Raw genomic sequence first — 26,829 nt, 5'->3', positions numbered from 1 at the left:
TGTCAGGTTTTCCTTTGGGGATTTTGCTGTCTCCCGAGGAAGCCATTTCTGAGGTAGATCCAAATGGGCAGATGTTTGGTCTGAAGCAGTTGAACAAAGCAGGAGTCAAGTTTCACCTTTAAGTCCAGCAAAGTTTTATTCAGAACGTACGCTTTCGTGTGCTAAAAGCATACTTCTTCAAACGAGGGGATCAGGTACAAGAGGCTGAAATACAGAGAAATTTTGTTTAGTTTCTGAGGTAACATTCATCACCTTCTCTCAAAGTGTCAAATGTGCCCACAGGGTTAAAAAAAAAAAATAAGTTGGGGACTTCTGCTCTATTTCAGAGCTGGCAACTGAAATGAGACACATTTTAAAAAGAAAAGTGCGTGTCTTCCTGAAGCAAAGAGCCAAATGTATGTAAACTGCAAATCCCAGACATTGTCTTTTATGCAGCTGAAGTAGGAGAAAGGGCAGGCTTATAGATCCTTCCACCCATCATTCTATGGCCCTGCTATTTCCCCACCTTTATGGGTCTGTTATTTCCTGGTTGTGAGCAGGTGTAGAGTTTAGACGTCTGAGTCCAGTGGCACCTTTAAGACCAACAAAGTTTAATTCTGGGTATTAGCTTTCATGTGCATGCACACTTCTTCAGATACATTAAAACAGACTTTGCCAACCATCACGTATAGGTGTTGCCAAGAAAGGCTAATTAGTCAAGAGACGCTTAAATAACTGAGCGATAAGTGTAGCTAGGTTTGGATAAAGCAGTTGGTAAAATCTGTGGATAGCAACAAATTAGCACAGAGAATAAAACAGCTCACAGATGCGAGTGACTTAGCATGTGTGCTGAGATAAGAACCCGATATCTCTCTTAAGCCCTGGGGGTTCCATTGTCCTGAGTGTTGTATCAACTTGCAGATCAGCAATCTCCCTTTCGAGTCAGTTTCTGAAATTCCTTTGCAAGGAAACAGCTACGCCCCTATTGAGGGAGGGGCAGATGTCTGAGGAAACGGTGAGAGAAGCCACGATCTTTTCTTCCACTTTGGCTACCAGGTTTAAGGGACCAGAGGCAGCTGGAAGATAGGCAAAGGAGTTCCTGCTGCAAAAAAAAGCCCTATTAGGCCACACACCCTGATGTAGCCCATTCTCCAAGAGCTTACAGGGCTCTTAGGACAGGGCCTACTGTAAGCTTCAGGAGGATTGGCTACAATCAGGGGTGTGTGATCTAATATGAAAAGGAGTTCCTGCTACAAAAAAGGCCCTGCATTCAGTCATGTAGGCCTGTACTGGAGGTCAGGAGAGACACCCATGGCCGGTGCGTGGGAGTAGGCCAAGTAGGCAGCCACCTAGGGTGCCACCTAGCCTAGGGGACACCACCAGGAACCCTCCCTCCCCACGCACAGCATGCGTTTCTTGGAGCCTGCCTTCCCCAATGGAAAGCGAGCTCCATGGAGCGCAGATGCTGCCTGGCGGGTTTCGTGTTCAGACCCAGGAAACGTGAAAGCGGATGGTGCCTGCACAGTGCTCTCCTCAGAGCCCGGCAGGGATAAGTTAACCAATTGTAAAAGCTGAAGAAGAGCCAATGACAGTTTCTAAAAACTGGCTCCTGTTGAAGTTGTCTGCTGCCCCTCATCCTTCCTGCTCTGCTTTCACAGAGCCATGGGGTGGGAGCCATAGCTCAGCGGTAGAGCACCTTTCTCGCATGCCCAAGGTCTTGTCCCTGGCACCTCCAACTGAAAGGATCAAGTCGAAATGGCCATGTGAAGGTCTTGTCCCTGGCACCTCCAGATAAAAGGATCAAGTCGCATTCTCACCATTTTTATTGCTTAATTTCACATTTCTTGTTTTTTAAAAAAATAAAATTTAAAATAAAAAAACCACTGTAAGTTACAAATGTAAATAGTTTCAAGTTTCTTAATTTCTTCTACAATTCTCCGTTTTAAAATTTGTGCAGGGGTGGGCAGTTTGTCTAGAGCACCAAAAACCCTCGCCCCAGCCCATACAGGCAAAGGGGAGCTCCTGTCTGCATGGTGCTTCTTTTAAGAGACACCCACTAGCAGCTTCCTCAAAGGGATTTTTTCCCCTGCATGGAATGCATGCGGGACACTCCCAAATTTAATGGGAACGTCCGCACAGCATTTTTGCTCACTCTGGGCACGACTACTGGGCTTCCCCCCTTCAAAGCAATTTTTTTAAAAACCCCTTGTGCGAGCCAGTTCAAAAGAGGAACTGCAGGGCAGCTTCAGGTGGGATGTTTATTCGGATGCTCCACCATGGAGCAGCAGGGGGCAGAGAGAGCTAGGCTCTGCTTTCAAAATGGCCCTGGGTAGCCCGTTTTTGGCCCTTTAAAGGGCTCCCCCCCCTTTTCCAACTGAGCCATTCAGAAGCGTTTACAGTGGGCGTCCCTGGCTTCCTTGAACCTAGTGTTGTCAAGTCCAACTCAAGAAATATCTGGGGACTTTGGGGGTGGAGCCAGGAGACTTTGGGGGTGGAGCTAGGAGCAAGGGTGTGACAAGCACAATTGAACTCCAAAAGGAGGTCTGACCACCACATTTAAAGGGACTGTGCTCTTTTTAAATGCCTTCCTTCCATAGAAAATAATGGAGGACAGGGGCACCTTCTTTGGGGGCTCCTAGAATTGGACCCCCTAGCCCAATCTTTTTGAAACCTGGGGGATATTTTGAGAATAGGCACCGGATGCTATGCTGAAATTTTAGTGCCTCTGTATAAAAAAACAGTCCTTCTGGAGCCCCAGATACCAACAGATCAATTCTCCATGATACCCTAAGGGAACTGATCTCCATAAGATATAATAGAGTGCCCGCAGACATCCGCCCCCGCTTTCTGATGACCCTGAAGCAGGGGGAGTCTCCAAACCGAGGGATCCCTTGCCCCCAATCTGGGGATTGGCAACCCAACTTGAACCTGTGGGCAGCTCTGGAATCTGGACACAGCTGCATGCCCAACACAACATGGCTGCTGCAGGAGCTGAAGCTGACCACAAAATGGCTGCCACAGCTTACCTGAGAGCCAGTCTGGTGTGGTGGTTAAAAATGTGGACTCTAATCTGGGAGAAACGAGTTTGATTCCCCACTCCTCCTCCACATGCAGCTGCTGGGTGACCTTGGCTCAGTCACAACTCTCTCAGAGTTCTTCTCTCCAGGCTTCCTGGGGGGGGGCTCTTCTTCTTTGGAGGTTTTTAAGCAGATGCTAGATGGTAAACCTGACAACAATGCTGACAAAGAACATCAGAGAAGCCCTGCCGGATCAGGCCAATAGCTCATCCAGTCCAACGAAACCCAGGTGCCATCAGGAGATCCACCAGCAGGGTCAGAACTCTAGATGCCCCCCCACTGCTGCCCCCCAAGCTCCAAGAATACAGAGCATCGCTGCCGTAGACAGAGAGTTCCATCTACACCAGGGGTAGCCAAATTTGCTTAATGTAAGAGCCGCATCGAATAAAGGTTAGGTGTTTGAGAGCCACAAGACATGAACATCAGATGTTCAAGAGCACGAGACAGGAAAGAAGGCAGGAAAATAGATTAGGAGCGAGCGAGGGGAGGTGGAAAGAAAGCAACTTTAAATGCCTTCTCCAAGCCGTTGACTGGCTTGGAGAAGTGATTTAAAGAGAGAAATGTCTTTTCCTAGCCAGCCACGGGGGGTTCGAGAGCCACACAATATGTATGAAAGGGCCACATGTGGCTCCTGAGCCACAGTTTGGCCACCTCTGATCTACACCCTGTGGCTAATAGCCGCTGATGGACCTCTGCTCCAGATGTTTATCCAATCCCCTCTTGAAGCTGTCTCTGCTGGCAGCTGCTGCCACTTCCTGCAGTGGCAGTGAAGTCCACGTGATAACAACTCTTTGGGTGAAGACTCGTTATGAATTTAGGCAGATCTTGAGAGCGAAGGCAGGAAGGGGTGAGCCAGTGGCCTTTTCTTATACACCCAGGGTAATACCGTTCGCCATTCTGGGGTCAGGAAGGAATTTTCATCCCAACCAGACTCACTAGGGTCTCCAAGTCCAATTCATGAAATATTTGGGGACTTTGGGGGTGGAGCCAGGAGACATTGGGGATGGAGCCAGGAGACATTGGGGGTGGAGCCAGGAGAAAGGTGACAAGCATAATTGAACTCCAAAGGGAGTTCTGGCCATTACATGGAAAGGGACCACACACCTTCTAAACGCCTTTCCTCCACTAGAAATAACGAAAGATGGGGGCACCTTCTTTCGGGGCTCATAGAATTGGACATCGTGGTCCAATCTTTTTGAAACTTGGAGGGTCTTTTGAGGAAAGGTGGGGTATACTATGCAGCAAATTTGGTGCCTCTACCTCAAAAACAGCCCTCCAAGAGCCCCAGATACCCACAGCTAAATTATCCATTATTCCCTATGGGAATCAGTCTCCATAGGGAATAATGAGTGCCCAGCAGACATTCTTTCCCCCCCCCCCGCCGCTTTCTGATGACCCTGAAGGGGGAGGAGGGCCCCAAACCAGGGGATCCCCTGCCCCCACCTGGGGATTGGCAACCCTAAGATTCACCCAGGGATCCTGGAGGGTTTTTTTGGGGGGTTGCCTCCTTCTAGGCATAGTGCAGGGGTTACAGAGGGGTTTAGACGGGGTAGCTGTGAATTTCCGGCGTTGTGGAGGTGGTCAGACTAGATGATCCTTGGGCTGCTTTCCAGTTCTGTTTTTCTAACCCCTAGATCAGGGGTGTCAAACTCATTTGTTACGGGGGCCGGATCTGACATAAATGAGATCTTGTTGGGCCAGCCATGTGTGTTCCTATTTAAGATTAGGTAGCAGAGATATAAACTTTATAAAAAACAGAAACACAATTAAACATTTTTAAAACCAAAAATATTAAAATAAAACAGGTATAAAACGTTAGTACCCGTTGGTCTTAAAGGTGCTTTCTTTGTATTTCTGCCACGGGATCCTGGGAACTGAGCAAAGGAAGCTCTGGCTTTTTCTTTCCTTCCCCAGGGGACTGGGGGAGTAAGAGCCTCGGCCAATAGAAGGAAGAGAGGCTTGGCTCAGTAATTCTGCTGTGACTGAGAGAGCCTGGAAAAACAAGCTCTGCCTCTCCCCCTTCTTCCCCAAGGGGGGAGCCTCAGCCAATGGAGAAAATAAAGGTTTTGCTCCATAGCTCCTGTGCGATTGAGCAAGCCTGGCAAAGCAAGCTGTCATGCAGAAGGAAGCAAGATATAGGGAGAAGGAAGCAGATGACAGCCAGTTGCTTGGGGGCCTGATAGCATGTTTGACACACCTGCCCTAGATGCTCCAGTTACTTATGTCATTGCTAACAATTTGGACCTTGGAGTGGAGTGCCCTGAAGTCAGGGAAAAACCTGGAAAGAATGTAATTAGAAGATGACATCATGAGAATACTCCAAGTTTGGAAAATGAGGCAGCCAAAAAAACTTATTTGTGGACGTAGCAGGCTGGGCAGGGTGGCAAGAACAGCTGCAGCTCTGCTTTGAGTAGTGCAGTTATTCCACACCCACAGAATAGCTGGGACTACCAATACCTGAAGAAGTGTGCGTGCACATGGAAGCTTATACCCAGAATGAAACTTTGTTGGTGTTAAAGATGCCACTGGACTCATGCTTTGTTAAGAACATAAGAAAAGCCCTGTTGGATCAGGCCAATGGCCCATCCAGTCCAACACTCTGTGTCACATAAGAACATAAGAGAAGCATGTTGGATCAGGCCAGTGGCCCATCCAGTCCAACACTCTGATTCACATAAGAGAAGCCATGTTGGATCAGGCCAATGGCCCATCCAGTCCAATACTCTGTGTCACACAGTGGCCAAAAAAACCCCAAGTGCCATCAGGAGGTTCACCAGTGGGGCCACGACATGAGAAGCCCTCCCACTGACTCCCCCCCAAGCACCAAGAATACAGAGGATCACTGCCCCAACAGAGAGTTCCAACAGTACCCTGTTGCTAATAGCTACTGATGGACCTCTGCTCCATATGCTTATCCAATCCCCTCCTGAAGCTGGCTATGCTTGTAGCCGCCAGCTCCTGTGGCAGTGAATTCCACGTGTTAATCACCCTTTGGGTGAAGAAGGACTTCCTTTTATCCGTTCTGACCCAACTGCTCAGCAATTTCATTGAGTGGCCACGAGTTCTTGTATTGTGAGAAAGGGAGAAAAGGACTTCTTTCTCTGTCTTCTCTATCCCATGCATAATCTTGTAAACCTCTGTCATGTCACCCCGCAGTTGATGTTTCTCCAAGCTAAAGAGCCCCAAGCGTTTTAACCTTTCTTCATAGGGAAAGTGTTCCAACCCTTTAATCATTGTTTAATAATTGTTGTAGATAATAAACACCATTCCTCATACCCAGAGGAAGCAGACAGAAAGCGCTGCACCTGTTGAGTTTTGCCTGTCCAATCCAAGTGGTAGTTATTGGCAGGGGGAGCTTTTGAGTCTTTAAGAACTGCAGGGCAGGAAGGAATTCAGTAGGCGTACAAAACCCCTCCTCCAATATTCTGAGATGAAAAAAAATGGACTTGTTGCAACCTGCTTGTTGCAATCTGATACAAGCACCAGAACCCTTCTTGCGGGTGGGGAGCAAAACATGATCATGAAGACAAGCTCCAAAGCTCATGCTTTGTCAGACATCCCTGCCCGCCACCATTGTGTGTGCCGGTGTGTGTGCATATCTATATCTATCCATGCCAATGAGTTCCTGCTGGGCTTTTTGTAAAAAAGCATATTAAGCCACATCCCGATGTCACCATTGTTTCACACAGGGCTTTTTTTTTTTTAGAAAATGCCCAGCAGGAACTCATTTGCATATTAGGCCACACACCCTGACACCACCATTATTTAGTCATTCAAGCATGTGCTGCATCAAGGGAGGGGTCTTACTTCTAGGAAAAGGGGCACAGAATCACGTAGTTGCAGCTGGAGGTTTTATCAAAAGCAAATACCACTGAAGAGACCGACAGTAAACGCTTACTCAGAGAGCCAGTTTGGTGTAGTGGTTAAGTGTGTGGACTCTTATCTGGGAGAACCGGGTTTGATTCCCCACTCCTCCACTTGCACCTGCTGGAATGGCCTTGGGTCAGCCATAGCTCTGGCAGAGGTTGTCCTTGAAAGGACAGCTGCTGGGAGAGCCCTCTCCAGCCCCACCCACCTCACAGGGTGTCTGTTGTGGGGGAGGAAGATAAAGGAAATTGTGAGCCACTCCAAGACTCTTCGGAGTGGAGGGCGGGATATAAATCCAATATCTAAATCTAAATATCTAAATCTCAGGAGTAGAACTTCCCATTCGCTGGGCCAAAATGCCACGGTTGTACAGACACAGGATTGCAGCCTTGGTCTCTGTACTTCAATGAGGATATTGGATTTATATCCCGCCCTACACTGAATCTGAGTGGCCACAATCTCCTTTACCTCCCCCCTCCAAGACATCCTGTGAGGTGGGTGGGGCTGAGAGAGCTCTGACAGAAGCTGCCTTTCAAGGACAACTCCTACCAGAGCTACGGCTGACCCAAGGCCCTTCCAGCAGGTGCAAGTAGAAGAGTGGGGAAATCTAACCGGGTTCTCCCAGAGAAGAGTCCGGGCACTTCACCACTACCCCAAACTGGCTCTCGCCACTTAACTAGCCACGCTACTTCCAAGTTGTACAGCGGGGAGTCCCCGACTTTTCTCAGCCTCTGGGCACCTTTAGAACCCCGGCGCAGGTTGGCAGTCGTGGCCACAAAACGGCCCTTCAGCCACCCCTTGCAGACTCTTGAAACTTCTGCACGGCTCATCAAATCTCACAAGGGCCAATGAGAAATCTCACTGGGGAGAAACCCCACCTACTTAAAAAAAAAAAAACTTGACGGGTGCCAGAAAAATGCATTAGGGCACATTAGCAACTGGCAACGCGTTGGGGCCTCCTGCTCTCCAGGCGCGCTCCGTTCCCTTTGCGCTTTTCTTGGCGCGGGCGCCTCCGCCCTGCCTCCGAGGGGCAGTGCCCGTTACTCACCACCAGGCCCTGCCCAGCTCGCCAACCAAACTCCACCCCAGCCGGGGAGCTCCCTCGCCAGCAGCCGCGCTTGACAGAGGGGCGGGCGACGAAAGCGGCGTGTCTCTCTCGCTCCGTTCCCGCAGCAGGGCTGCCCGGCGCCATGGAGTCCTCCGGCGGATCCAAAGGGTGCATGGAGCAACTGGTCACCTTCATCCGCACGCACAAGGGGATCTTACTCACCACCGAGATAGTAAGAGCCGCGCGATTGGAATCGGGGCGGAGGAAGGCGGGGGTTGCGCGCCTTGATCCGGGGTTGGAGGGAATCGGACCCCACTGGGGGCATGCAAGGCATATGGGTGCAAACCCCAAACCCACCCACCCCTGGCCTTTAGAGGCTGGGCAAATGTCGAGTTAGGTGGAAGGGGTAAAATTGCTGGGGTGGGGGTTGCTTTCTTTCTCTAAAAAGGAGCCCCTTCCCGGAGAGGAAAGGACTTTGGCATCTCTTAAACAACCCCTCCCCTGGGGGAAAAAAAAAAAAACTTTGCAACGTGCCGTGCCCTCTAAACTGAGTTAATGTGAGTTAGCTCACACCTTTTTGTCTCCGCTCAGGAAAAATGGCCCCCGAGCCAACTTAATCGATGCAGTCACTCGCAACGTGATTGCCAGTAGCTCACCAAGTAGAATTTTTGCTCGCAAGATCCCACAAGTTAGAGAGGCGGTATTGCTTGCATATCAAAGCAGCCTCTTCTGGGCTCCGATTCGACTCTAGCACGTGGCGCCCGGAGCGGGGGGAATTGGGAAGGGTGATCCTTCACTTGCTGTTAACTCCCCGTCCCTTTCCCCAAGGAGGTGGGAGTCCATAGAGGGGTGCATCATGAAACCCCCAGACGTCCGGGAACGTTTTGAATGCTGGCTGCTTTATTTTTGGCGGCGCTCCCTGGAGATCGCTGGCCGAGGAAACGCCCTATTTGGGGGGAAAGCCGGCGACGTTCTAGCGCGGAAAAGGTTAAAAAGGGGCGGACCGGCGGTGGAGACGGACGCGTGTCCCACCAACCGCGGGAACGGGGTTCGAATTCGGAGGGAGACGCAGCGGGCGGATCTTGGAAGCCTCGTTTAATGCGGAGTGAAACGGAGGGAGTGGGGTGTCGGAGGAGGCTTCCTGGACAGCTCAGAATAGGGGTTAAAGGAAGGGTGTGTTCATCCTACCCTAAATAAGGTATTTTGCAACTGGATTTTTGCTGTGTAAAAATAGCAAAAATCCAGTTGCAAAATGCACCAGTCAGTGTAGTGTGAACGCACCCGAAGATAAGGCGGGAGGGAAAGGGGGTACCCTTTGGTGTATCCAAACTGTTAGAAGAGGATGAACAAAGCAGGAGTCAAGCTATACCTTTAAGACCAACCAAGTTTTATTTCAGAACGTAACCGTTCGTGTCCTAAAAACACAATTCTTCAGACGAGGGGATCAGGTATAGGATCCCTTCGTCTGAAGTGTGTTTTTAGCACACGAAAGCTTACGCTCTGAATAAAACTTGGTTGGTCTTAAAGGTGTCGCTTGACTCCTGCTTTGTTCAACTGCTTCAGACCAACACGGCTGCTCGCTTTGGATTTATCTGTTAGAAGAGGAGCAAACGCCCGCTGGCAGGCTTTGGCAACTTTTCTTAAAGAGGAACAAATAGGCCCAGACACGCGTCTGCAGCTACCGTTTGACCCTGCCCTTTCCTCTCGGCCTTTCGTCTTCGGGAAGGTCCAAAACCCATTTTGTTGTGGCTCACACTGGTGGATCAATGCACAGGAAGCGAAAACCCTGCTGCGATTTCTGACCATCCCCCCCCTTCTGCGAAGGAGGCCCGGCTGGAAAAGTAACGCGAGGCCAATCACTTCCAGTCCTCCAAATGTCACCAAAAGCGCCTTTCATTTCCCTCCAAAGTATATAAAACTCTGCGGGACGATCCGTCAGTCTAACGCGCAGCCCGCCGGGACCTCCTGGTTTCCAAAGCCCATTTTTGGAGAAAGGAGGAGAAAACATCATGATGCAGTTTTAAGTGCCACTTCCTGTCAATGTACTTAGAGCAGCGCCCTCCATGTTCTCTCAAGACTTTCCTGAGTATTTTCCCCCCTCCTCTCTCCCTCCCTCCGGCCATGTTTTTGGGTGCGGCTGAACGTGCGCAGCGGTGTGTGCGCGCACGAATGACTCACCGTGGCTGGCCGGGCGCAGACAGATCGGGCTCTGTGTGGGGCTGGCCGGTGAATTGGAGGGCGGGCCTCCGTCTCTGGGGCCGGGAGGGGCTGCATGCCGTGGGGTTGATTTATTACACGCGACCCACCGTGGTTACAACCTCTGTTGCAATCGCTCCCGCAGGTGTGCTGTGCATGCAACGCCTCCGTATTTACCCTTGCATGCGAGAACGGGGCGGGATTCTCTGGGTTGCGAAGTCGTTCAGTTGTCCCCCCCCCCCCCAGGCAGGGCTCCAAATAAGTTAACTATTTTTAATTAAAGCTGCGTTTTGAGGCTTCTAGCGGCCCGGTGGCGCAGAGTGGTGAAGCAGCAGTGCTGTGATCTGAACTCTCTGCTCACGACCTGAGTTTGATCCCGGCAAAAGCTGGTTCAGGTAGCCGGCCCAAGGTTGACTCAGCATTCCATCCTTCCGAGGTCGGTAAAAGGAGGCCCCAGCTTCCTGGGGGGGGAAGTGTAAAAGACTGGGGAGGGCAATGGCAAACCACCCCGTAAAAAGTCTGCCGTGAAAACGTTGTGAAAGCAACGTCACCCTAGAGTTGGAAACGACTGGTGCTTGCACAGGGGACTTTTCTTTTGAGTCTTCTGCAGACCTTTACGTCATTTCTGGAGAACTCAAAAGCGTGCATAAAGTTTACGGGTGGGGGATGTCTGGGATGGACTTTGGTTTGGCACAGCTGCCTGCAATCTCGGCACTCCTGTAGCCGAAGCCACCACCTGTTGGATTTCTGCTCCCTTTCCTCCCCCCCCCCCCAAACCGCAACGGAGGCGAGCATGCTGCCGGAACAAAGCTTTGTCCCTTGCTCGCTCAGACACGGGGACGGAGCAGAATGTAGCTGGAATGGAAACTTTCGGTCCTTGCAGCTTGAGGAAGGGGGTGGCGCTTCCAGCTTGTCCTAAATAGCAAAGTCAGTCTGCACATTCATCTCAGGGCTGGATTAACATATAGGCAGAGTAGGCCCTATGGAGCCCCACGCCTTTAGGGGCTCTGGGGTGGCTCCCCCTCCTTTTCCTGGGTTGTTAATGTTTGTTTTGTGTAATAAAATTGGTTTACTACAATTGTTGGTAAAATTAAAAACATATTAGGGGATAATTTGCCATGCCCCCCCCCTGAGATTTTGACTGCCTAGGAGCCTCCACGGGCAGTGCCAGATTAAACCCTATGGAGGCCCCTAGGTGGTCAAAATTCCAAGGGCCTCCTCACAAATTATCTGAGTTGAAGCACCCATCCTGCCACCTGTGGCCCCATTGCAGCCTGCAGGCACCTTCTCAACAGCCCCTCTGACAAAGCTGCAGGGGAGAGGCAAACTTGGTGACGTCAGCAGCAGCCACGCCCGGCAAGTTGGGCAGAGGGTGGCTCAGGTGCAGGCTGAGTGTCACACCCATGACGTTGGGAGGGCCGCAAGCAGGGAAAAAACGGGAGGGGGAGAACTGGCCCGGGGCCCCTAAAGGCATGGGGGCCCATAGGCCAGTGCCCATTTTGCCTAATTGTTAATCCGGCCCTGTCCACAGGATTTAAACCAGCACTGATTCACATAGAACAGGGGTGTCGAATTCATTTATGAGGGTTGGATCTGGCATAAATGAGACCTTGCCCAGCCATGTGTCATAAAATGTAATGCCAGGTAGTGAAGATATAAACTTTATAAAGGATTCAGGCAAACACAATTTCTTAAAAAAATATATCCTTAAAAGAGTTGCACTCTTGCAGCATTTTGCCTGTTTAACCGTTTCTGATAACTGACAACTCTTGCTCTGAATTATTGCATCAAAATCAGGAGACCATGTCTGTGCTGTAGCAATCTTGAGTAGGCTGTTCAGGTGTGTGTCTGTAAATTGCAAACCTACTTTTGAGTTCCTGACATTCATCACAGAAAAAGCAAGAGAGGGAGAAGAAAGCAGTTGACAGTGAGTTGCTCGTAGGCCTGATAGGAGCCCTTGGGGGCCTGATCTGGCCCTTGGGCTGCATGTTTGACACCGCTGACATAAAAGTTCTGCTACTGAGGCAGGTGTGCTGGTTGTCCCTCCCTTTTGGATAAAACATAAAACCAGTCTGTTCTGGTGATTGCAAATTAGGGTATTGTCATTTACAATTAATTGTGGTTTAGTGCTCCTAGCTTATGCGGTTTACTGGGGTTTTGTGTTGCCTAATTAACCAAGCACCAGAACTTTATGATGGATATGGACAAAGGAGCTGATCTGAAATAAATTGAACACCGTTTGTCATCCGTCTTTCCTAGAACACCAGACTTGATCTTGACCCCAAAACAGCCAGTTTGGTGCGGTGGTTAACTGTGCCGACTCTTACCTGGGAGAACTGGGTTTGATTCCCCACTCCTGCACTTGCACCTGCTGGAATGGCCTTGGGTCAGCCATAGCTCTCGCAGAGCTGTCCTTGAAAGGGCAGCTTCTGGGAGAGCTCTCTCAGCCTCACCGACCTCACAGGGTGTCTGTTGTGGGGGAGGAAGATAAAGGAGATTGTAGGCCACTCTGAGATTTGGAGTGGAGGGCAGGATATTAATCTGATACCATCTTCTTTGAGGTTGCTGTTCCCCAGCGTTTTACAATGTTGTGAGAGAGAAAGAGTGTGTTGTGAATTTTACTTATTATTATTGACTCCCGGTTCCTTTCCCTGATATGGATGGCCCAAACTAGCCTAATCTCCTCAGATCTTGGAAGCTAAGCAAGCCCTGGTTAGTACGTACACGCAGGCCTCGGATTCAACAGGAGCTCACAGGAGCACAGCTCCTGAACCTTCCTGAGGGTTCCCCCTCTTCCTCCCCGCCTACCTTGTCCATTGAATAGTAGGTGCAGCTGCATAACAATCCCTGGATTAGGAGAGCGGGCAGCCAGCCAGCCAGACACCAGGGGCTTTGCCACGCCCCCCAGCAGCCCTCATTAACCCCTGGAGAAGCCAGCAACACCCTTTCTCCACTTCTTATGTGATTTGGGGCGGCAGGTGGCTTGCTGGCCTTTCGACTGTGGGGCGGGGCGGTGGCCAAGGAGAGCCCCAGGTGAGTGAGGCCTTCTTGGGCTGGCTGAATCTCTAGCCAGCCCAAGCAGGCCTCGCTGACCCAGGGTTCTCCTTTCTTGCATCGGGTTGCTTTTGGTGGGGAGGGGGGGACATATGCTAATGAGTTATGCTAATGAGCTCCACCACCTATTTTTCTACAATGCAACCCCTGCTTACATGGGAGACCACCAAGGAAGTCTAGTCCAGAGTTGCAATGAAGAGGCAGGCAATGGCAAAACACCTCTGGACGTTTCTTGCCTTGAAAACCTTAAAGGTAAAGGTAGTCCCCTGTGCGAGCACCAATCGTTTCCAACTCTGGGGTGGCGTTGCTTTCAAAAGGTTTTCACGGTAGACTTTTTATGGGGTGGTTTGCCATTGCCTTCCCCAGTCATCTACACTTTCCCCCCAGCAAAGCTGGGTGCTCATTTTACCGATCTCAGAAGGATGGAAGGCTGAGTCAACCTGGAGCCGGCTACCTGAATCCGCTTCCGTGGGATCGAACTCAGGTTGTGAGCAGAGGGCTCTGACTGCAGTACTGCAGCTTTACCACTCTGTGCCACGGGGCCCTTGAAAACCTTACAGGGTTGCTATAAATCGGCTGCAACTTGAAGCTTCCACCACCTCAGCTCTCAGATCCTGCGCACGACAACGTGCCAGAAGCAGTGTTCCCTCTAAGCTGTTAGTGTGAGGTAGCTCACAGGTTTTTAGCCTTTAGCTCACAGACTTTTTGTCTTAGCTCAGATACAATAGCCCCAGAACAAACTAATTCATGCAGTAAAAAAGGTAAAGGTAGTCCCCTGTGCAAGCACGAGTCGTTTCTGACCCTGGGGTGATGTTGCTTTCACAATGTTTTCACGGCAGACTTTTTACAGGGTGGTTTGCCGTTGCCCTCCCCAGTCTTCTACACTTTCCCCCCAGCAAGCTGTAGTTAACGCCAGTAGCTCACGAAGTAGAATTCTTGCTGACAAGACTCCACAGCTTAGTGGGAGTATTGGCCAGAAGGCGTTGTTGACATTGCGGAGAGAATATCCATTTTATAAATATTAGATAGGCAACTGCTTGTAGTAGCTGCAGCCTTCCTCAGTACACATTTGTGTGGCTGTGTCTTTTCATGACCTGCCCATTGTTTGCACGTTCTTTTTATTGGTCTGCACGCCGACTGTTGAACATGCAAGTAAAGCTCATTATAACTTGTGTAGATAATTTGCAATGCGTATAGGTAATTTGCAATGTACCACTTATGTACAGCAGATGAACGTACGGAATGCGTATTGCAGTGCCCTACTGTGGTTCTGGGCAAATGTGTCTTAATTATATCTGAGGCAGCGTACAGGCATGCGAGTATTTTGGACGTCCCGCCCCACCCCTGGGAAGAGGCATTTGCTGCCGCTTTGCCCAGACAGGCGAAGAGGAGAACAGCCTGTCCCTGTTTCAGTTAGAGGCGCAGCTGCGGCTCTGCCCACTGTGCAAGGGCGGTCAGCTGGGCCCGTCCATAAATCTCTCCGCTTGCGTTAATGATTAAACCTCTTCCCCATCCAGGTGCAGGTCTGCAGGGGCACTGCAGAACCTTCGTCTAGCTTCTTGGGAAGGCAGTCAGGTTAGAATGGATAAAAGGAAGTCCTCCTTCACCCAAAGGGTGATTCACACATGGAATTCACTGCCACAGGAGGTGGTGGCGGCTGCAAGCATAGCCAGCTTCAAGAAGGGATTGGATAAACATGGAGCAGAGGTCCATCAGTGGCTATTAGCCACAGCGTATTGTTGGAACTCTCTGTCTGGGGCAGTGATGCTCTCTATTCTTAGTGCTTGGGAGGGGCAACAGTGGGAGGGCTTCTAGTGTCCTGGCACCACTAGTGGACCTCCTGATGGCACTTGGTTTTTTTGGCCACTGTGTGACACAGAGTGTTGGACAGGATGGGCCATTGGCCTGATCCAACATGGCATCACTTATGTTCTTATGTCTGGAGCAGTGAAGCTCTGTATTCTTGGTTCTGGGGGGCACAGTGGGAGGGCTTCTAGTGTCCTGGCACCACTGGTGGACCTCCTGGTGGCACTTGGGGTTTTTTGGTCACTGTGTGACACAGAGTGTTGGACTGGATGAGCCATTGGCCTGATCCAACATGGCTTCTCTTATGTTCTTATGGCTGGGGCAGTGATGCTCTGTATTCTTGGTGCTGGGGAGGGGCAACAGTGGGAGGGCCTCTAGTGTCCTGGCCCCACTGATGGACCTCCTGATTGCACCTGAGGTTTGGCCACCGTGTGACACAGAGTGTTGGACTGGATGGGCCATTGGCCTGATCCAGCATGGCTATTCTTCTATTCTTACGTTGTGGGCAGTGCCGGATTAAACCCTGTGGAGGCCCCAGGCAGTCAGAATCTCAGGTTCCCCCTTGCAAATTATCTCAGAGTCAGAGGATCCACCCCACCACCCGTGGCCCCTGCTGCAGTCTGCAGACACCTTCTCAAAAGGCCCTTTGAGGGGGAGAGGGAGAGAGAGGCAAATTTGGTGAGGATGCCAGCAGCAGCCTCACCAGGCAAGTCAAGCAAAGACTGGCTCAGTTGCTGGCTGAGCATGCAGGCTGGGAGGGCTGCAAGCAAAGGGGAAACGGGGAAACCCAGCCCGGGGCCCCTAAAAGCGTAGGGGCCCATAGGCCAGTCCGTACTTGGCCTAATTGTTAACCTGGCCCTGGTTGTGGGATCCTCTTGGCCTCCATCTTGGAACGCCATTAGCAAGCCCTTTCAGATGAGAACTGGTCCCACCCTGTCCGACTTCACAAATTGGAATTGCAAAGCGGCGGGTGGCTCCTTTAAAGGTTGGGTGTGTGATATCAGCTAGGAATGATAGATTATTTTTTTTTATTGGATTGTGAACAGCAGGTCCCAACAAGACCCATGAGGACAGCGAAGAGGAAAAGGGAAGGCATGCTGCCTATTATGCTGTACCACACCCTTTTGCTCAGAAGACTCTGGGACCAGTTTTGCTCCAGACCTTTACTCCTGGTTTAGCCCTGTCCCCAAGCTGACATTCTACACTAAAATCTCAGAACCATAGAGTTGGTTTCTCTGATTCTAATGTAGAATGTCCGTTTGGGGACAGGGCTAAACCAAGATTAAAGGTTAGTGCAAAATTGGTCTGGGCTTTGCAGCTAAGGGTGCTGTGTATTCTCTAAATCACAAAGACCACTCTGTCTGTCTCTTTTTTTAATTGCAACCCTTGCTCTAAGGCAGGGGTGGCCAAACTGTGGCTCAGGAGCCACATGTGGCTCTTTCACACATTTTGTGTGGCTCTTGAAGCCTCCACCACCATTTTGGCTGACTTGGAGAAGGTATTACTTTGCCAAGCCAGCCGGTGGCTTGGAGAATGCATTTAAAGTTAAAGTTGCTTTATTTCCATCTCTCCCTCCTCCTCCCTATCTATTCCCCTTCCTTCCTTCTCTCAAACATCTGACGTTGATGTCTTGCAGCTCTCAAACATCTGATGTTTATTTTGTGTGGCTCTTACATTAAGCATGTTTGGCCACCCCTGCTCTAAAGCATGGTTCCCCAATGTGGTGCCCATGGGCGCCATGGCTCTCGCCGGTGCTTCCGTTGGTGCCCACCAAGCTTTTCAGAAAGTGGGTGGGGCCACTGTAGGGCAGGGCTTTTATTGGCTGCTCTCACTCAAATGTAAAAGTTTTTCTAGGGAGGCAGAGGTGAGCTGATAAGCATCTGGGCTTTCCTTAGTCAAGATGTCATTCCATTCCCCCTATTAAGATTTCCTTTTTCCTAGGAAGTATGAGGAGAAAGGCATTTCTGAGGTGAACATGTTGAGTTTGGCGCCACACCTACGGCAGCCATTTTGGGATAAAACTCATCATCCTCTCAAAATTCCAGAGGTGTCCATAGGCTTAAAAAGGTTGGGGACGCCTGCTCGAAGGGCTTAGGCTGCATACACGGGTTCCCCTTGTCCATTATATGACAGCAGTCCTGTGAGGTAGGTTAGGCTGAGAATGCGTGACTGGCCCAAAATCATCCACCAAGCTTCAGGGATGAGTGATTTGAACTTTGGTCTCTCATGTCTTGATGCTGTAATGGCTGTACCACACTTGGTCAGCTTCTGTTGTGCCAAGAATTGTGAGGTGAACAAGATGATCATCCTTGAAGACTGACCCATAAAGACTTTTATGAGTTGGCCCTCAGCTACCTGAAAAGAAATCCCTTTGTTAACTCCAAACTAATTAACTGTAAATAACTATCATTGGGTTGGGTCCCACACAGAATGTCCACAAGACAGGATTTCCTTCAGTGGAGCAGGACTTCCCTGACCCCCATCTTCCTTCAAAAATGTCCACCTAAACGCTTCTTCTTCTGGATGGGGGTGTTCAGGGACAGCACAAAGGACGGAACTGGCCAAAATAATCTCTTCCATTTGTTACAAGCTCTGGTAACTAAAGGGCACCTCCATGTTTAGAGGTAGTCAACCTTTGAATCCCAGTACCAGGCAGCAAAATCAGGGGAAGGTCTCATCCTCTCTGCTCTGTAGATGGCCATCTAGAACAGGGGTGACCAACGGTAGCTCTCCAGATTTTTTTTGCCTACAACTCCCATCAGCCCCAGCCATTGGCCTTGCTGACTGGGGCTGATGGGAGTTGTAGGCAAAAAAACATCTGGAGAGCTACCCTTGGCCACCCCTGATCTAGAGGAACTGGTTGGCCACTGTGTGAGACAGGATGCTGGACTAGATGGACCACTGATCTGATTCAGCAGATCTTCTGATATTCTTAGAAGACTTTGACCTCTCTACCCTGTTGTTGGTCCTCCAGAGGACCTGGTTGTCCCCTGTATGAGACAGGATGCTGGACACTAAATGGACCACTGGTCTGATCCAGCAGAGCTGTTCTGATTTTATGAAGTCCTATGCCCTTTTATTGGACCTCTATAGTAGCTGGTTGGCCGCTGGCTGGACTAGATGAACCACTGCTCTGATCTATCAGGGCTCTTCTGATGTTCTTATGAAGGCATCAGCCTCTCTGCCCTTTTGTTGGTCCTTGAGAGGAAATGGTTGGCCACTGTGTGGGGGGAGGATGCTGGACTGGATGGACCACTGGTCTGGTCCAGCAGGGCTTTTCTTATGTTCCACTGGATCCAGTATACTTTTTATTCCGCAATTAGCAGTTCAGAACTGATTCCTTCTTCACACGTTTGAAATGGACAAAGCGGGAAAGTGGAAAAGCAACTCTCTTAGCTTGGCTTAAAACCCCTTTAACTCTTTGCTCATCCTTTCCTGAATCTATTTTGTGTACGGGTGTCACTGAGGGCAGCTCTGAAGCAATCAGTGTCTGGCCTCCGCTCTGTGTCTTGTTTTATCACAGGGGCTCCTACAGTAAGCTGCCTTGCCTGAGCAGGGTGGTTTTTCTATCTTCCTGAGGAAAAACTAATCTTGCAGAGGAGTTTTTGTTATTGATTTTAAAGACAGCACACAGTGGTTTGCCCCGACCTGGCTGGCCCAGACTAGCTCAATCTTGTCAGATCTCAGAAGCGCTAAGTAGGGTCGGCCTGGTCAGGATTTGGATGGGAGATCACCAAGGAAAACTAGGCCTGTGACACAGAGGCAAGCAATGGCGAATCACCTCTGAACGTCTCTCACCTCGATAAAGCTGTGGAGGTTGTCATAAATCAGCTGTGACTTGACAGCAGTGTTCCCTCTAAGCTGAGTTAATGTGAGCTAGCTCACAGTTTTATAGCCTCCAGCTCACACTAGTTCAGGAAAAATTGCCTCAGTGAAAAGTAATTTATGCAGTAGCTCACAGCTTTAATGCCAGAAGCTCATGAAGCAGACTTTTTGCTCACAAGACTTCACAGCTTGGGGGGGGGGGGAGTATTGCTTGACAGCACGACAAAAACAGGGCAGTCCACAAGAGAATAGCCTTAGTGTCTTCATATCGCCTTCCCATTGAGAATAATGTGCGTTTCAGATATAAAGCTACAATCTGTTGGGGGGTTTTTTTTTGGGGGGGGACCCTTGCTCCTTAGGAGTGTGCTGGATTTCTCCTTCAGACTCAGACCCTGCCAACACCCATTGTACTACACTCGCTCAAGTTTGATCTACCTCACAGGGTTGTTTTGAGGATAAAATAGAGGAGAGGAGAAGGATATAAACCATTTTGGGTCCCGGCAGGGGAGAAAGGCAGGGTATAAATGAAGTAAATAAGTAAATATCCTGTGAGTGTTAGGGCTCTGATTCCATCCCCTGTGCCCTAACACACACAGGATATTTATTTATTTACTTCATTTATGTGGGTGTGTTTGTATGTATTCAAATGTATCTTTTAGTCAAAATACGTGTGATCTTGTACATACACCTCTCCAGCACTTTCGAGTTGGGAGGGGAAGAAATACGGGAAGAATAAGGACCATGTAAAGCCATAAAACCAAGAGAACAGTCCAGTGTCACCTTTAAGACCAACCAAGTTTTAACACACACTTCTTCAGATAGTGAAACAGAATTTCCTCAACCATTAAATATTTTTTTTAATTTTTATTTATTTATTTATTTATTTATGATTTGTATCCCGCCCTTCCCACAAGTGGCTCAGGGCGGCTCCCAACAAATAGTCATACATAAAATTAAACAAGTATTTAAATATATAAACAATTAAAACATTTAAAACAGTTAAACCTTAAAACCATTAAACATTACAAACATTATAAATGTAGGAAGAGAGAGAAGAAGACTGCAGATTTATACCCCGCTCTTCTCTCTGAATCAATCTCAGAGCAGCTTACAATCTCCTATACCTTCTCCCCCCCGACAACAGACACCCTGTGAGGTGGGTGAGGCTGAGAGAGCTCTGACAGAAGCTGCCCTTTCAAGGACGCCTCTGCGAGAGCTATGACTGACCCAAGGCCATTCCAGCAGCTGCAAGTGGAGGAGTGGGGAATCAAACCCTGTTCTCCCAGATAAGAATCCGCACAGTTCTCCACTACATCAAACTGGCTCTCCAGGAGGGGTGTTTAGTTGCCTGGAAAGGCCAGTTAGAATCAGAGAACCACAAAGTTGGAAGGGACCTCTGGGGTCGTCTTGTCCAACCCTGTGCACAATGCAGGAAATTCACAAATACCTCCCCCTGCACACACCCTGCTCCAAACCCAGAAGAGCTCCCCCCCAAAAAACCTCCCCCCTCTCTAGGATCCCTGGCAAAACTGGCCTAGAGAAGAATTGCCTAACCCCAAAAACTCGAGTCAAGACAGAAACAGAAACTGCAATAGAAAGTACCAGTCTATACACATAGGTGGAGGGTGAATTGTAAATTATCATACAGCGTAATGGATCTTTCAGACCAATACTTGGAACTGTCTCCAGGCCTGTCCACCTCGATCTGTCTTCATAAAACCAGGAGTTAGCACTATGGTTTCACAGAAACTGGTTTGGTGTTGAGTAAGTTTACACATGGGAGACGCAGATGTATCGATAAGAGGGTACGAGGAGATTCATTGCGGAAAGGAATTTGGGAGCAGTAAAGCTGCAGTCCTGCAGTCAGAGCCCTCTGCTCACGACCTGATTTCAATCCCAGTGGAAGCTGGTTCAGGTAGCTGGCTCCAGGTTGACTCAGCCTTCCATCCTTCCGAAGTTGGTAAAATGAGTACCTAGCTTGCTGGGGGGAAAGTGTAGATGACTGGGGAAGGCAATGGCAAAGCAACCCGTAAAAAGTCTGCCGTGAAAACATTGCGAAAGCAACGTCACCCCAGAGTCAAAAATGACTGGTGCTTGCACAGGGGACTACCTTTTTTTATGTATTGCTTTTGCAATAATTATAAGTATCCCAAACGTACGATATCACAATCACGAGTTAATGATTTTTTAAAAACGCTTTCTCTTAATCCTAATTAATGTAAAATGCTCATTCCAGCAGTTGCTGAATTAAATCAGTTTCTGAGCCAGGTGTGCTAGAGGGAGACGCTTCTCCCATGAACTTCGTTAATTTATCACTTTACACCAGTGCTGAAACTTTAACCAGTCCAAGTGTTCTTTGGAATCAAGAATCATTCCATTGTCTGACCCAGACTATTTTTGCGGCAATTAAGTTTTAATATAAGCAGGCTAGAATTAGTTTGATCTGCATTGCCAATTCAGCAAAATGGAGATCGAATCTAGCTTCAGAAAGTACTTTGCAGCCTGATTATGTTAGTTTCTGCCTGGGCGAGATGTATTAGATTGCACCAAGGCTGGGAGAAAAATGTAAGAGATACTCCTCTTTTATTTGAAAAGAGAATGCCAGTATTATGTTATTACCTAGTGGCTAGAGAGCACAGAAACCCCTGGCTAATACAATCTTGCCAGATCTTGGAAGCTAAGCTTGTTTATTCTACGTGGCTCTTCCCCCAGACAAAAACCTGATAATAACACATCTGTACCATTATCCCAGGATCAGATTTAGACAGGCAAAGTTCAAGAGGCAGATACAACAAGACAATATGATCAAAATAAAAAACTGCAAAATAAATGCACTATGTAAAGAATACATACTGACGAGTTCAGCTTATGGAATGCACAGGGTGAACTAACTTCCCAGAAAAGGAAGGGAAAAACGGAAAACAAACAAACAAAAATATATACACAATAAAGCCAAAATGCAACAGTAAAGGAATGTCACTGCTTTTAGAAAAATATCAGATTATGATAAAATTTGTGGGGTTTTTTGGCAAAATGTCAAGATCAGAGAGGAATGTAACCATAGGAACCCATAGCTGAAAGCGTAAAAGTATTATTGTTTGAGCCAGGGGGTGGCCAAACTTGCTTCGTGTAAGAGCCACGTAGAATCAACATCAGATGTTTGAGAGCCACAAGACATGAACATCAGACGCTCGAGAGCTGGAAGGAAGGCAAATGGATGGGGGAGGGAGAGGTGGAAAGAAAGCAACTTTTAACTTTAAATGTATTCTCCAAGCCTCCGGCCGGCTTGGCTTGGAGAAATGATTTAAAGAGAGAAATGCCTTCTCTAAGCTGGCCAATGGGGCAGTGGGAACTTTGAGAGTCCCGCAATATGTGTGAAAGCACCACAGTTTGGCAAAACCTGGTTTAATCCCCCTCTCTCTCACACACGCGCGCACACCATCCAGGGAGGGGGGGGGAAATCCCCCTTTATGATTTCTAACATGATAAGCAGCTACAAAGAAGAGAGAGGCTGGGCCGTTTCTTTGAACCTAACTGTCCAAAAGAGGCCAGGATACAACTAGGAATGCTAAGTTTAGTTACCGCTGTTCCGCTGCTTTGGAAATGTCTCTTCTGTCTGTGGACCCACAAATAGTCAGTCCTTCTGTGAAACATCCATCCCTTAACAGCTCGGAATCTCTGTTGGAGGACAGACCAGCCCTGGCTAACACAACAGTAGTACCCCTCCTTCTTTGTTTTGTTCTTGCTAGAAATATGCATAGTCTTTGTACAGTAAACAGGAGTGGACTTGACTGTTCATCCTGCTACAGGGAAATTTAGCCATTAACCTAGGGGGCTTCCAGTGTCCAGGAGCGAGTGTAACTGAGCCCTAGCACAGGGGATGGGGTCCCCCCAACCTTTATTCCCCGGAAGAAAGAGCCAGCCCCATTGGGCTATTTCCAAAGCAGACGGCTGTGTTGAGGCCAAAGCAGAAAATCCAAACCCCAAAGAAGAAGACGACTGCAGCTTTATACCCCGCCCTCCTCCCTGAATCAGAGATTCAGAGCGGCTTACAATCTCCTTTATCTTCTTTCCCCACAACAGACACCCTGCGAGGTGGGTGGGGCTCAGAGGGCTATCACAGCAGCTGCCCTTTCAAGGATAACACCTGCTATAGCTATGGCTGACCCAAGGCCATTCCAGCAGCTGCAAGTGGAGGAGTGCGGAATCAAACCCGGTTCTCCCAGATAAGAGTCTGCGCACTTAACCACTACACCAAACTGGCGCTCTGCCTGAGATCAGTTTGTTCCAGTTGGTTTGGTCCAGTTTGCCGTGTGCTGCAACTCTTGATAACAAGAGGTGTTAGAACAGGGGTGTCAAACATGTGACCCGAAGACCGAATCAGACCCCTCCCCCCAGAGGGCTCCTGTCAGGCCTCTGAGCAAATGGCCATAATCTGTTTTCTTCCTCCTCTCTCTTGCTTCCTTCTGCACCACAGCTTGCTTTGCTGGGCTTGCTCAATTGCACTGGAGCTACAGAGGAAAGTCTCTGTTTTCTCCTCTGGCTGAGGCTCCTACCTTTGGGAGGAAGGGGGGGAGGGAGAGCTTGCTTTGCCAGGCTCAGTCACCCAGCCAAGCTACTGAGCCAAGCCTCTCTTCCTTCTATTGGCTGAGCCTCCTCCCCCTCCTGGTCCCTGGGAAATGGAGGAAAGAGCCAGAGCTTCCTTTGCCCAGTTCCCTGCAACCCCACGTGAGAGATACAAAGAAAGCACCAGTAAGAACAACAAGTGCTAACGTATCAATAATGTTTTATTTTAAGGTTTTGGTTTTTTAAAAAAATCTTTAATTGTGGTTGTGTCCTTTATAAAGTTCATATCTCTGCTACCTGGCATTATATTCTATGACACACACGGCCCGGCCTGACATGGTCCCATTTATGTCAGATCTGGCCCTCATCACAAATGAGTTTGACACCCCAATTTTAGAAGGATGACATCTGCCTGAGATCCTGGAAAGCCACTGTGCAGGACAGGCAAATAGAATCCGCCCTTAAGCCAGGGGTCCCCAGTGGGGTGCCCACAGATGCCGTGGTGCCCACCGATGCCCTTCCTGACGCCCATGAAATGTTTTGAGAAAGTAGGTGGGGCTTTTGCCCAGCAAGGCTTCAGTTTGGCCACTAGGGATTTTGCTTGGCTGTGAAAGTTTTTAAACATAGTTTGGGTAGCAGTTGCTACCAACGGCACAGGGTTCTTCACTGTCCCCACCAGGGCTGGCCCCAGACTGTCTGGCACCCTAGGAAAGGCTAACTTCTGGGCCCCCCCCTGCACTGATAAAGTCACTGAGTCATGTGGGGGGGAGTGCCCAACTTAGCACCCCCAGAAGGCTGGCGCCCTAGGCAGTCACCTAGTTTGCCTAGTGGCAGGGCCGGCCCTGGTCCCAACCATTTTGTGGCTCCACCTCCTGGGGCATTCATTCTGTGGCAGCCATTTTCTGGCTGTGCCCACCACCCTGAGCCAGTCACTGCTCTCTCAGAGCTCTCTCAGCCCCACCTTCCTCACAGGGTGTCTGTTGTGGGGAGAGGAAGGCAAGGAGACTGTAAGCCGCTCTTAGTGAAGGGCAGGATATCCAATCTCTTTTCTTCCTGTTCTTTTACTGTGTTGGAATTCCCAGGGTGCCCACGGGATCAAAAAGCTTGGGCATTGGGCAACCCCAGATTTGCCCCCTCAGCTATTCATTCATTATAAGAACATGAAAGAAGCCATGTTGGATCAGGCCAGTGGCCCATCCAGTCCAACACTGTGTCACACAGTGGCCAAGAAAACCAGGTGCCACCAGGAGGTTCATCAGTGGGGCCAGGATACTAAAAGCCCTCCCACTGTGCCCCCCTCCCAAAGCACCAAGAATACAGAGCATCACTTGCTCCAGACAGAGAGTTCCATCAATACACTGTGGCTAATAGCCACTGATGGACCTCTGCTCCAGATGCTTATCCAATCCCCTCTTGAGGCTGGCTATGCTTGTAGCTGCCACCACCTCCTGTGGCAGTGAATTCCACATGTTAATCACCCTTTGGGTGAAGAAGGATTTCCTTTTATCCGTTTTAACCTGTCTGCTCAGCAATTTCATTGAATGCCCATGAGTTCTTGTATTGTGAGAAAGGGAGAAAAGGACTTCTTTCTCTACCTTCTCTATCCCATGCATAATCTTGTCAACCTCTATCATGTCACCCCTCAGTCGACGTTTCTCCAAGCTAAAGAGCCCCAAGCATTTTAACCTTTCTTCACAGGGAAAGTGTTCCAAACCTTGAATCATTCTAGTTGCCCTTTTCTGCACTTTTTCCAATGCTATAACATCTTTTTTGAAGTGCGGTGACCAGAATTGTACACAGTACTCCAAATCTTTCCATGCTGCTCTTGATTCCTTCCCACCTTGCTGTTTTGCTCTGCTCTCCTATGATGTGCGTTCCTTCTCTCCCTTTCCCTCTGCCGGCTAAACCGTGCCTGTCCCTTTAAATCTTTCTTCCAGGCCTGAGGATCTTTGGCTGCCACCTCCTCGTTTGTTTAATGGTTGCCTAGCAATGCCTCCTCTCCTGCTCATGTGTGCTGTTTCCTCTCTTAGGCTCCGCAGACACTGCTGGGCATTTGTCTCTGCAGCTGATATTTTTAGCTGCCAGGTGTTGTAGACAGAACCAGTGTTCCCTCTAAGCTGCAGTGTCTTGTGAGCAAAAATTCTACTTTGTGAGCTGCTGGCATTAAAGTGGTGAGTTGCTGCGTCAGTGAGGGTGCTCTGGGGCCATCTTTCCTGAGCTAAGACAAAAAGGTGTGAGCTGGAGGCTAAAAATCTGTGAGCTGGCTCACGCTAACTCAACTTAGAGGGAACACTGGACAGAACCAGTGGTGGACTAGCAAGGGTGTCAGCTTTCCCGATGGCAAGTGGGTCCCTGATGAAGTGGGCCCCCTTAAACATAAGAACACAAGAGAAGCCATGTTGGATCAGGCCAGTGGCCCATCCAGTCCAACACTCTGTGGTACACAGTGGCCAAAAAACCCAGGTGCCATCAGGAGGTCCCCCCGTGGGGCCAGGACACTAGAAGCCCTCCCACTGTGCCCCCCCAAGCACCCAGAATACAGAGCATCACTGACCCAGACATAAGAACAGAAGAGAAGCCATGTTAGATCAGGCCAATGGCCCATCCAGTCCAACACTCTGTGACACACAGTGGCCAAAAAAAAAAAAGGAGGTTCACAAGTGGGACTAGAAGCTCTTCCACTTTGCCCTCCCCAAGCACCAAGAATACAGAGCATCACTGCTTCAGACAGTTCCAATAATATGCTGTGGCAAATAGCCATTGATGGACCTTTGCTCCATATTTTTATCCAAGCCCCTCTTGAAGCTGGCTATGCTTGTAGCCGCCGCAACGTCCTGTGGCATTAGGCAATATGTTAAAAATGTTAATGTCCTTTCAGTAGCTTGAAAATGTAATAGAAGTTCCAGTATTATTACTGTAATGCAACTAAAAATGACAGTAGATCTTAAATATTTACATCTAATACCTACTGCATAGGAAAGGAAAGGTCCCCTGTGCAAGCATCAGTCGTTTTCGACTCTGGGGTGACGTTGCATCACGACATTTCCACGGCAGACTACTGCCAGTGAAATGTACAATATATGTACACTGTAATTACTAAAAATACATATACATTTATTTTGCAAAAGTTTTAATTGTACCTTTTTTCCACTTATGTATTTTTTTGAAAAATTTACTTATTTCTTCTAAAAATCAAATGATAGCCTTATAGTTGTGGGTGGCACCCCCTTTGTCTCCTGGCAACCGATATTTTTAGACCCAGTCTGCCACTGGACAGAACATTCTCATAGCTGCCCCTCTGTTTCCCAGGAAGCAGCTTGGGAGACAATGCCAAACCTCTTCTCCACCATCACCCAGTTACCTTGGAGGGGAATGGATTACATAACTCCCACCAGCCTGGCTTTCCACAAT

At 49.1% G+C, this 26,829-nt stretch overlaps 1 protein-coding gene across 1 annotated transcript in view; it reads left to right on the top strand.

Annotated features, from left to right (window-relative positions):
• Positions 1-7,859: 7,859 nt before the first annotated feature.
• PLP2 (proteolipid protein 2) overlaps positions 7,860-26,829 on the top strand; it is a 31,939-nt gene continuing 12,969 nt past the window's right edge. Inside the window, exon 1 of the mRNA XM_060253264.1 lies at positions 7,860-8,203. Coding sequence (XP_060109247.1) covers positions 8,114-8,203 — 90 coding nt within the window. The 5' untranslated portion in view covers positions 7,860-8,113. The remainder of the gene's footprint in view (positions 8,204-26,829) is intronic.

The sequence above is a fragment of the Heteronotia binoei genome, chromosome 13 (assembly GCF_032191835.1).
Source record: "Heteronotia binoei isolate CCM8104 ecotype False Entrance Well chromosome 13, APGP_CSIRO_Hbin_v1, whole genome shotgun sequence".
NCBI classification, from domain to species: domain Eukaryota; kingdom Metazoa; phylum Chordata; class Lepidosauria; order Squamata; family Gekkonidae; genus Heteronotia; species Heteronotia binoei.
This window is presented reverse-complemented; position numbering and strand designations above follow the sequence as displayed.